Source organism: Populus nigra, chromosome 1 (assembly GCF_951802175.1).
Source record: "Populus nigra chromosome 1, ddPopNigr1.1, whole genome shotgun sequence".
Taxonomy (NCBI): Eukaryota; Viridiplantae; Streptophyta; class Magnoliopsida; order Malpighiales; family Salicaceae; genus Populus; species Populus nigra.
The window spans coordinates 21,166,451-21,178,660 of NC_084852.1; the positions used below are offsets into that span (position 1 = coordinate 21,166,451).

Genomic DNA, 12,210 nt, shown 5'->3' on the forward strand with positions numbered 1-12,210 from the left:
GTTGAGTTAATCAAACGGGGATGCTCAGACCGGTTTCTTCGTTTGAAGGAATCCCGCATAATTGTTGATCTGTCACAGATTCGAATTTTTCTTCGATTTACTACGTGGATAATATTCAATATAAAAAACAAAAAAAATTACACAGGTAGAAAAGGAATCACAACTACACGTCACGTGACAAGCAAGTGGTTGTGGAGGGAAGCTCAGAGGACGGCGCTATATATAAATTTGTTTGTAGAGAAGACAGAGTCCAATCCATCAGCAACCAGACAAACAAAACCCAACGTTATTGAACCGCCGCACACAATTTTTTAGTCTCTTAGCCCGATATTTCGGGTAATTTGTAATGTTTCGGCCTTCGTCGTCGTCTTTGATTAAAAAAAACGTTTTAAATCGCCCCATACGCACGCGCTTTCTTCTCTTCTCTTCTCTTCTAAATTAGCTAGCTCCACTTGCCAAGCCAAGACTCCGTCAAGCTCCCTCCCCTTTCTCTCTCTCTTTTTTTTGTTTTCTTTATTTCTCTAGTGTGTTTTTGATACATATTTCTACCCCAAGAATTACTTTCACAAGTTGTTGACTGTCTTTTTAATGATGGACGGGTGGTGGAGATTGAACGGTGTGAAGCTTCGCATGAAGATTTTGATGCTGGTTCTGTTGTTACTGCCGCAAAGCTTGAGCTTTTGTTGGTCTCTAAACACGGAAGGTGACGAGTTATGCTACGTTTTATGTCCATATAGCTACGAGCTTTTGTTTGGCAATTCCTTACAGCTTTGTTAAAGTTGGTGTTCTTTTATATAGAAATGTGATCGTGTTTGAAAATGGTGCAGGTTTGGCTTTGTTGAGGTTTAGAGAGATGGTGGAGAGAGATCCACACGGAGCTTTATCGAATTGGATTGAGAAAGATGGAGATATTGATCCTTGTTCTTGGTTTGGTGTCGAATGCTCTGGTGGCCAAGTTGTGATCTTGTAAGTAAGAAAGTGTCAAATAATAAGTAATCAAGCATTCTGATCCTACAGTAGTATATCTTTATCCTTTTTGCTTGCAAGTTAATTAAATTTGTGATTTTGGATGGTCCATTTAGTTGAATCAAAGATCCAATGTGTTTAGAGATGGTAAATTCCACTTGTATATTACTGGAAATGTGAAATGCTCGTGAATAACGTTTACTTTATCCAAGCAGATTCTAAAGTCAGAAATGTTGGATCAAAATCCAGACTTGAGTTGTCATATTGAGTTTAATTGTTGGATGAACTTGAAGTGAAGGAATACATAGAGTCTGTATTGTTGTCAGTCATTTTACTTGTTGGTGCAGAATCGATCATGGTATAAAGCTTTCCCTAGAAGTGATCAGATGACAAACTATTTAATGCAGTGTGTGATGTCTCCATGGACAGTTCATAATAATGCGGGCCTCCATGGAGCAATTCTAGCTTTTCTTTTTCTTCCTTTTGTCATTTTATCATGTCATCTATACTCTTCTTTTTCACCTTTTCGTACGCTACTCTTACCCCATTTATGCAGTAATTATCTGGTGTAATTATGAAGTTTATTATCATTTAGCATGTATCAAACATCCAGTCATTTCTCCTCTTAGTAGCAAAGTTTTTTTTTTTTTTTTTCTATTTCCTTAAAGTCAGAAATGTTCAACTTGCAGGCATTTGACAGATCTCTGTCTTGGAGGGACACTGGCACCTGAACTTGGGAGACTAGCTTACTTAAAATCATTGTAAGTTTAAACCTCAGCCTGGATTTGATCTTTGGAAACCATTTTATGGGTTTTTATCTAATTCACATTTTCCATTCAGAAATTTACGCAACAATTCTTTCTACGGAAACATTCCTAGAGAGATTGGAGAACTGGAGGAGCTGGAGGTGTTGGACTTGGGATATAATAACTTTAGTGGACCATTTCCTTCTAACTTTTTTGCAAATAATCTATCACTGACTACCCTGTAAGTTAATTCATCCTGGCCGATTATATATATTACTTAGTTTTTTCCTTTTTAAGCTTGAATGGTTTGACTAAATCATCTCTGATCCTTATTGCAGCTTGCTTGACAATAACAAGTTTCTAGATGGCATATCTCCTGAAGTAAATGACCTCAAGGTGCTTTCTGAAGTTCAGACAGATGAAAATCAGTTAAGAGCTTCCTGTTGCTGCAGAGACATTACCTGGTAAGCAAGTGCTATTACTGTTACTCCTACAAGCTGATACTTGATGCAGCCGCTATAGAGATGTCAAGGCAGAAAAAGTAGGAGAGGAAGTGGTGGCTTATGAGAGGGGAGGTGGTTATGATATTAGAATAATAACTAAAAGGAAAAGACGAAAAAGCTAAAGCAACTTATAGGAGAATGCAATGGCCATAAAATCAATTCCAAAGAAACTGACTTCCTAGTTTATCACAATGTACAATCCAGCTTTTGATTTATTCTGCCATCTCCCAAATTTGCTAATGCAAACAGAGGACCTCCGCCGGTGTATGCAAGGCGAAACATGAAGCGACTTTTGTGTGCCTCAGTTTTTCCCTGATTTCAACTACTTTTTTCGTGGAATCTACTACTTGTGCTTTCAGTTTAGTTTACACTAACAAGTGCTTTCAGTTCTCAACTTAAATTAACTTCCCACCAGCTTCCTGACAACACTTATTTTATTTGTCAGGAACAATGTTCAATCTAGAAATATAGCTCACCGGATGCTGCTGCAGGTGGCAGATCCTCCGAATCCACCCATAGACAACAATCGTCGTAAAGCAAATCAAAGTGGTTCTGAAGCATCGCCTTCTCCATCTTTATTGTCACCATCCGGATCTCAACTATCACCATCAATGGCACCCTCAGACTCGCCGTCTTTATCACCGTCTCCATCATTCTTCCCATCACCATCCCCTTCGGAGTCTCCATCATTTTCTCCAGCAGAATCCCCCTCCAGTCTTCCATTGCCTCCTTCACCCTCACCCATGATTGCACCAACTCCAGCTTCACCTGCACCAGAAAATCGACCAAATGTCTTTATTGTACAACCACAATATGATGGGGTGTCAAAGGTCCCTGCTCCAAGTCCAAGTCATTTGGAGCATTCAAAGTCAAAAAATCACACTGTTCTCATTGCTGGTGTTATTGCTGGCTCGATGTTTGCTTTGATTTCAGCCGTTGGCTTTTTTCTCTTGAGAAGAAGCAAGGTAGTCACTGTCAAACCTTGGGCCACAGGTTTAAGTGGGCAGCTACAAAAGGCATTTGTAACGGGTAAATCTTCTTTTTCGTATGGATCACATGCACTTGTGCGCACACACAAAAACCCTGAAATTGCCAAGCACGGAGGCATAAAATTTGTGGATTAACATAGCTCCTTCACCACAGCTTTTGCATCTGCTGCTTCCACAAATGACATGTATAGATTTTGATTCAATCTTGTCTTTTCTGATTTTTGGTAATGTGTCTTTTCAGGTGTACCAAAACTCAAGAGACCAGAACTTGAGGTCGCTTGTGAAGATTTCAGTAACATTATTGGCCCCTTTTCAGATGGCACAGTGTACAAGGGGACACTATCGAGTGGGGTTGAAATAGCTGTGACATCTACTGCAGTAAAATCGCGTGAAGACTGGTCGAAAAACTTGGAAGCCCAATTCAGAAATAAGGTTCTTGAAATTGAAATTTGCTAGCTTCATCCATTTAATATTGGCGCCCCCCTTGATGCTAATTTTGCTAACCTTTCAGATTGACACATTATCGAAAATGAACCACAAGAATTTTGTCAACCTTATTGGATTTTGTGAAGAAGATGAGCCTTTCACAAGAATAATGGTTTTTGAATATGCTCCAAATGGAACTCTGTTTGAACATCTGCACGGTAAGTACCTTGAATTTTTATGCCTCTTCTGAATTCGTCAAGTGATCGTATCTAAGATATAGTTACATTCTGCTGGATCATTAAATTAATATGGCATTTATAGGACGTGTGCTCATAGAAAATATCAGTGCCGGCTTTTGTTCAATATGTGAACTAGCACTGAATTTTTATTTGCATAGAACTGAATATGCATCTCAAAAGATGATAAAAGGAAAGAAAGAAGAAAGAAGAATTGGATTTTTCCTATTCATTTAGTACTCTCTCAGAACTGCAAATCAAATTCATATCCTTGTATTTTGCAACAATCTACAAAGGAAGCCGTTCTACTTCTCAGTTAGACTGCATACTTGATGGCTGCAGTGCATTTGCATCATAGCATTTATAGGTCATTGAAGTTTCAGTAACTGACCTATAGTACTGTTTTATGGTATGGATGACAGTTGAATTCTTGATTTCTTGTAGTAAAAGAAGCCGAACACTTGGACTGGGGAATGAGACTACGAATAGCAATGGGCGTGGCATATTGCCTCGAATACATGCATCAACTAACTCCACCTGTAGCCCATAAAAACCTGCAATCATCGTCAATATATCTAACTGAAGACTATGCAGCTAAAATATCAGATTTCAGTTTCTGGAATAATGCAACAGCAGCAAAGACTGGATCACCATCCATGGAGCTTCTAGAATCACAATCATCAGATCCAGAGAGCAATATTTACAGTTTTGGGGTAATTTTGTTTGAAATGATAACCGGTAGGATCCCATATGCAGTGGACAATCTTGCTGACTGGGCATCAGATTACCTGAGAGGAGAGCAACCATTAAAAGAAAAGGTGGATCCAACTCTAAAATCTTTCCAAGAGGACGAGCTTGAGAAATTGTCTGAAGTAATAAGAAATTGCATTCATCCTGATCCAAAGCACAGACCAACGATGAAAGAGATTGCAGCCAAGTTAAAAGAGATCACATCAGTGGGACCTGATGGAGCAACACCAAAATTATCACCCCTTTGGTGGGCAGAACTTGAAATTATGTCTACAGAAGGAAGTTGCGAGGTTAACTCAGTCTGAAATTCGGATTCAAGTGTTCTTTTCATGTCCTGTTTTCCCTGATTCTCTTGCTGGTTTCTCAGAAGCAGTGCTTTATAGGGTAGATAATACTTGTATCTAATTAATGTTTGTATATAACTGAGGAAGGGAGACCTCTTGTCTGTCCATTGCTTTGTTCTTTCTCCAATGCCAAAGTCGTCTGTATAAAATTCAAGTATCTGTAAGTATACTTGCAAAATAAAAAAAGGTCAGTTTTTGAATATTACCAGTTGCAAATACTCTCAGGATGAAAAATTTGAGTCAAAGTCTACCACTGCTGTAACCTTCAAACACCTATCACCCTTGTTTATGACTTTGTATGCATTTATTGTTAGGGGGTGGTCCGGAGCATATAGAGAAATCTCAGCCCCCGGATTTGTCACAGTAAAAAATCAACCCAATTCCTTGTAGTTACTGCATATGAGCTCACTCAGCCAAAATGCAAGTTAGGCATGGAAATATAGAAGAGAAGAGAATGAGCTGAAAACAAAAGAAGTAGAAACCAGAAAGTGGTCAGATGGAGAAATGCAGAACTACAACAGTAGTTAACTCGAGAACATCACTTCTGCTATCTTTAGTTTAAAGAAAAGCATGATACAACATAAGTGATTTAAATCCCTTCCCTAGCTTTTGTTCATGTACACGAATGAACTCAAGGAGGAAGAAGGAAAATAATTCCTGTTTCTAATGAGAGACAAATTGTGAAACCTATAACATTCTAGAGTATCAATAGCATGAAGTTGCTGTACATGAACCCTTCCAGCATCAATCCCATACCACTAATTGATCATGTGGTCATGCCTGTACATAACTATCTGCGAGGGGCATTGTCTAAATGCAGTTTGCAACACTCTTTTCTAACTCTAACATCAATACCATTAAGATGTATATACTAATGAGTTCATTACAGCTTCTTGATGCAGTCCTTCCTTCTCATAGCTGGTGGGATGGTTTTGTCGCTGGATGCCTGATAACCATGATTTCAAAAAAATGAAAAAGAAAAGCTCAAATGCTTCGTGTAGCTTGGTCTTGTGTTCTATTATACAGATCAAGTGTGTCTGAGTGGTTTGGGTCCAGGCAGAGAGCTGCCTCACAATCTTGAAGAGCAGAGGTTTTGTCTCCCATTGATTCATAAAATGCTGCTCGAAGATGGAGCATTTGCAACTCAGGCTTGAAAGCAATGGCCTTAGTAAGCTCTTCTAGAGCTTCAGCTTCCTTTTGGTCATCCATTAGCACTGAGAATAAGAGTAAGTTTTGATTTCGCAGTCAATAATAGTGTTCAAGCAAAGAGAAGAAAAATGAAGTCAATAGAATGGAATTGAAATAAGTGTGAAATTATGAGGAGTTGCATCGAAAGGGGGCAGAATTTCCAAAAAGGAGTGGTGCTGATTACCAGCTGCTCTGTATCTGTATGGGTATGTTCTTTGAGGATCCAGAAGTGTTGCCATATTAAGGTCATCTTTTGCCTTCTCGCGGTCACAGTATTCTGATCGTTTCTCAAATGCTGATGCACTGTAATGTGCCTTCTCTATTAGCTTGGTCATCTCATCAAATGCAGCTTTTCGTTGATTTTTTATATGATAGACACGCGCCAGACCTTGATGAGCTCTTGTATGCTTGATGTTAAGGGCATTCTTGTAGCAGTCTGCAGCCTGATCCAGCTTACCACAATCCACATAAATACTTCCTAAATTATTCAATGCCTGCACATTATCAACACTCATATCAAACAAGTACATCGAGCACAGATGGGCATATGAGAAACATACTAGTATAGCCATTACTCACTTGTCCTTTCCTAAGACCATCTGAAGGGCATCTAAGAGCTTCCTCCAGAAGTTGGATGACAGTAGATGAAGATTCAGGATCCAGATTTGTATCAGCTAATGTATATGCCTTAAGGAAGAAAGCTTCAAATGACCTCTGGATCGAAATGGATTTCTCAGCCCTAGAGAGAGCTTCTTCACGATGACCAGTGTCATATAAAAGCCATCCTTCATATATCAGTCGTTCATGCACAGAACTGGAATGATTTCTAGCCAACCGCAAACAGCGGATTGCGGCCTTCTGACAATTTAACCTAGTGCATTAAGTTATCCAGTAGTATATTTCATGTTAATGAATATAACAAGGTCAAACATCTACAAGACAAGTCCAAATTCATTATACTGCACGTACAGGAAAGATTCCTTGTTGTTCCAGAAGTGCATAAAAGGAAAGATGTGTAGACAATGAAACAAAAGAAACAAAAATGAACATGAGATTTAGAATCACTATATCAGATCAAGAAAAAATAGGATCGCTTCATTATTAACACATTATTCATGCAATGAATTGTATGAGTTTATTTGATAAAATGTACAGAAACATAATGTTTTCAAGCTGGATATGGGTTTATTATCTGATGGAAAGAAAAATGAGATTGCTACACAGAAACATGCAAGGGATGCAGGTTTCCAAAGATTGCAGAGAAGAATTTTAAACAAATAAAGTAATGCAAAATGGTATAAGCTTATTAGAAGTCAAACTTGATGATGATTAAACTGCATAATAGTGCAGCTGCTTGAGCTAAATAAAAAGTTGTTCCATCACAAAACTTACCGCAAAAGAAGCAAAGATTGTCGAAACCATAGTAGGCTCTTTGTGGGATCATTTACCAGCATCTGATGTATGACAGCCAGAGAGCCAATGTCATCAACAGAAGACCATCTTTCGTAAAGCTGCATCCAGCAGTCAGCCATACTCCATTGCTGAACACGATGGCTGAGAAGCTCAACCAAGTGCTCTCCACTCACCTTCCCATGGAACATCATGTAATTAGGCTTCAAGGTTAATAATGCTCGAATATCCCTCAAAGCACTTTCATAATCTTCAAGAGCAATGACAAACCATGCCCGCAACTCAAGACAATCAGGTGAGAGCTTGAACCCGATAATTTTATCAATCTCTTGAATAGCTGCCCTAATCTGTTTCTCTTCCACCTTCATAACAGCTCTGAATTTGTATGGAAATGAAAGGGTTGGATCCAGTTCAGTTGCAGTATTCAAATCTATTATTTTCTCCCGTCCAACACCATACAGAGATCGCTCTTGGTACATCCACCCTACAGGTTTATATTCAAAAATAAGAGAGTTCATCAACCTAAATGCTGAATACTGTTGCCCTTGTTTGTACTTGGTCCTAGCAACACCTGCTAATGAATAAACATGACCTGCATCAACAGCTGCCTCAAAATAAAATTGGGCACCCTTGTATTCTTTTCTCTCAAGCATTACACAGCCTAGTTGATGCAAAGCAAGTGCTTTCTGCCACTTTTCTGTAGCAAACTCTTCCAACCCCTCTAATAACATCACTGTTGTGCTCAGTGCCATATTCTCCTCCATAGCAACCTGGCTCAGGAAATAATAGAGGAAGAATGAAGCGTGCCCCAGCATGGCCAATCTCTCCCTCGCCTCTGGGATACAAAAAACACCCCTCACTTTGTGGTTATACAGAGAGTTTGGGAGCTCTCTTAGAAACACCTGTAAGCAAGAGGCTACGAGAAGATTTGCCCTTTCTTCCAAGGCATGATTAATAAGAATCAATGCATCCTCAATCCCACAGACCAACGAAGCCAAATGAGCATCACAAACACACTTCAACTCCTCACAACAAAACATGTTAGCAAAAGAAAGTAACTCCAAAACAATCGCAGGGCAAAACAAATCAACTCTCCTAGTCCTACTGTACACTTCCACTGCTCTCATCCCCTCCACTGATATCCCAGTCTTCGAAAAATCAATCTTATCTCTTCTCGACTCCACAAAGCTACCATATAGCATTGCCTTAAATGGGCCCGAAAGAGAAGCAATTTTGAATCTAACACAATGAACCAACTCATTACCTATGCAAAATGAAACATCACCATCCTCCTCCAAACTCGAGCTCTCATTCCCCACCAACATTTGACTACTAAATGCCTCAAGATCATCTTGACCACATTGGCAACGATCATAAATCGAATTCGGATCGTATCCAGAAACCAAAGCAGCCATAGGACATTCAAGGATGTACCCACTACAGTCCTTTGATGACACACCAATAAACTCATCTTCTCTCCTCTCAAACCTTAACCAAGCAGAAAGCACTGCCTTCGAGTGCACATCAAAAGCATATTGCCTCGCTGCGCAAAGGCACCTTCTAAGCAACTTAGGATCACCTAATCCACGCAAAATCGAATACTGCTCCATGCATAATATTGACTTATCCGTTAGTGAGCAAGTATTCAGGCGTCTATGAATTTCAGCTAAAGATTCCACATAGTCTATAGGTTTCAAGTAAGAGTCTATAGGGGGTTCAAGAAGCTCAGTTGTTGGGAGTCCATAAGGAAGTAAAGCTTGAGCTCCTGAGCCAGAGTTTGTAAATTTAGATTTTGAAAGTTTTCCTCTTGAACCGGAGTTGTTATCTTGGGGGCTTAAAGCATGGACTTGTGTGCTCTTGAATCTATCAAAGAGCTTAAAACCATGCATTTTTTTTCTTAACTCAAGATAATTATCTTGTGTATGACACTCTATATCTATCTATCTAGAACATGAGATTCAAAGAGAAAAAAAGGAATCCAATGAGAAAGTAAATATTGTAAAGGTTATATCATTATTACCTCTAGACTGCAAAGTAGAAACAACTCCAATAGAGAAAAACCAGAGAGGGGAGACATAGACAGGCTGTTCGGCTAAAAATGATGTTTGGTTCGTGAGAAAAAAATTTTGGGATTCCGGACTTTGGACATATTGTTATCTTTTCTTTCATGGAACAGATTCTTGAGAGAGTTGTGTGCGTCCTTTTTTTTACCGGTCTATCTCTCTGGATATACAGTAGCAGTGGGCCCCTTAATGTGGACTTCGACAGTTTTGGTGACCTGAAAGTTCTTGGTTGATTCGGTGGCTCACTCCAAAGTTAATGGGTTTAGGTTCAGCACTCAAAACCACTCCATTTTTGCTACAGTGTCATTAATAGATGGTCAACGCGAGAGATAGAGAGAGAGAGAGGGTATTTTAGGTTAATTAAGCTGTCTTTTCTTCAACTACAGATTGTTGATTTTAGCAGCAGCACCAAATTTGCATGCTAAGCAAAGGTTGGAGCTCTGGAGTAAATTTATGAATCAATAAAAGTAAAGGAGGCTTCTTGGGTGTCCTCGGCACCAAACAGACCCACATCTTTATCAAGCCTTCCTTTTCTTTCTATTTGAAGTAAATCAAGGACACCATCAATTTTGAGGTTTCATTTTGAAGTTTTCTTCTTCTTCTTCTTCCAAAGCAGATATTTTATTTGACCTTAGTTTTGAGTCATCAGCTATCATTGTGTACTAATTCCCCGTTCCAAGGTTATTTTAGAATATAATGTAATAAATAACTAATGATACAATCATATGAACTATGTTTTAGAAAAAAAAATTGTTGCAAACTTCACCTTCCATAAAAAATTATGGTATTTGATAACCATTTGATGAAAGAAAACGGACTTTATAGTGATAATCGCTAATTATTGATGATTTTTTTTTATTAATGTGGATGTTCGAGTCAGTTTAAATGTATCTCGACTAATCTTACATTTCCTGAAGTTAACAATCATGTAAGTTTTTAGTGGCCCTAAAAGAACTCGAATTCGTGACTATTAGAAATAAACTCAAGATCTGATTAATTAAACTACTCTCGTAATTAATTATTAATGATTATTTGAGAGATAAGAAGCATCACATGTATTAGCCTTAGCCTGGTGAAATGTCGTAATCCAACCTATATTTTTAGTTTCCAGCGTAGATTAACAAAAGGGAAGTGAATCCCAATTTAAAGATATGCATAAATTAAGCCACAAGGTCTTCTAACATGACACGTGCAGATGTCAAGTGAGAGGACCAAGCATTGTCTAAAAAGATTGAAAAAAGAGAACAACACACAGACCACATTATTGATGGTTAGGTGCAATAGATCTAAACCATCCCTTTCTTAAAGAAAAACCTGTTCTTGGATGCTTTTCCCTCCACTAGCAGTTCCCAATGACAAAATTATCGGAATCATGGGAGGACACCTCAAGAAAACAAGTCTAAATATAACCCGCAACTTGCAAACTCACAATAAAAATTCAAAATAATAATAATAATAATAATAATAATAATATGCGCAGCCTCAAACAGGTCTCGGCAGACAAGGGTTGTGCTCACGTGTTTTAAGACATCATGTGATAAATCCTGAAGCAAGCTCAGATGCATTCATTCTTACTGGACATCTTAGTCTTAACAGAGGAAGGACAAGCACAGCCCACTCTGGTCCTTCAAGTTTTAGATTTCGATCATTTTAACTCATGTGCACCCATTTGGCATTATGGTCAACTCATCGTCCACGTATATGTACACCTGCGGCAACATATAGCAGACATCTTATCCATGTGAGTTGTGTTCCAGAGAAACAGCATGTGATCGCGGATTCAGCATGCCTGAAATTATGGTACAAGGGTTACAATTAGGATGACCTCAATCTCAATTCTTATACAGTGTTCGGTTATTATTTTAGAATAAAAGGAACATAGATAATAAATATAGAAATGTATTTGATTAGAAAAATAAAAATATAAAAATAAATTTATTTATTAGATAATTTTAGAGTGATTTTTTCAACTTTCAAAACAGAAAATAATATGTTTCAAGAAATAATATTTTTTTATTCTCAAAATATTATCATTAGAAACTCTTAATTCTAAAATTGTTCAACTAAAACATGTAAGGATAAAAATAGCTATTTTCATAATTTTAAAACTTAACTCGAGAGTCGATCTGAGATAAGACTCGAGTCATAAGTCAAGAGATTCTATTCGGGTTGACTCAAGTTAACATAAAAATAAAAGTGGTTGTCATCACAGTTTAAAAAACTTAACTCAAGAGTCGACCCAAAGCAAAGCTCGAGTTATAAGTTAGGTTAAACGATGATTCAAATGAATGTAATGATAAAAATGATTCTTATCATAGTTTTAAAATATGACCTGGGGGTCGACTCGTAGCAAGGCCCGAGTCACAAATAGAGAGTGTGAACGCGGGTTGACCTAAATCAATATATGTATAAAAATGATTATTATTATATTTTTAAAATCCAAATCGAAAGTTGACACGGGATAAAGTCCGAGTCACAAGTCGAGATGGTCAACCCGGGTTGACCTAATTATTTTTTAAAGGAATCAAAACAACCTTATTTTGACCCAAAAAATCAAACAAAATTCAACGGGTTTTTTACCCATATTTT

The 12,210-nt window shown here is 38.0% G+C and overlaps 2 protein-coding genes across 2 annotated transcripts; one reads left to right on the forward strand and one right to left on the reverse strand.

Annotated features, from left to right (window-relative positions):
* The first annotated feature begins 239 nt into the window (after positions 1–239).
* On the forward strand, positions 240–5,162 carry LOC133701758 (inactive receptor-like serine/threonine-protein kinase At2g40270). Its single transcript, XM_062125835.1, has 9 exons — positions 240–703; positions 828–966; positions 1,656–1,727; positions 1,807–1,953; positions 2,051–2,176; positions 2,661–3,244; positions 3,446–3,636; positions 3,716–3,848; positions 4,311–5,162. The coding sequence occupies exons 1-9, from the start codon at positions 589–591 to the stop codon at positions 4,919–4,921; spliced, it is 2,118 nt and encodes a 705-aa protein (XP_061981819.1). The 5' UTR covers positions 240–588; the 3' UTR covers positions 4,922–5,162.
* A 322-nt stretch (positions 5,163–5,484) lies between these two features.
* On the reverse strand, positions 5,485–9,865 carry LOC133701754 (ethylene-overproduction protein 1-like). The gene is made up of 4 exons (XM_062125824.1): positions 7,541–9,865; positions 6,728–7,019; positions 6,333–6,642; positions 5,485–6,174 (listed from the first exon to the last, which is right to left on the reverse strand). Exons 1-4 carry the CDS (start codon positions 9,445–9,447, stop codon positions 5,945–5,947), a joined length of 2,739 nt encoding a protein of 912 aa, XP_061981808.1. The 5' UTR covers positions 9,448–9,865; the 3' UTR covers positions 5,485–5,944.
* Between the last annotated feature and the right edge of the window lie 2,345 nt (positions 9,866–12,210).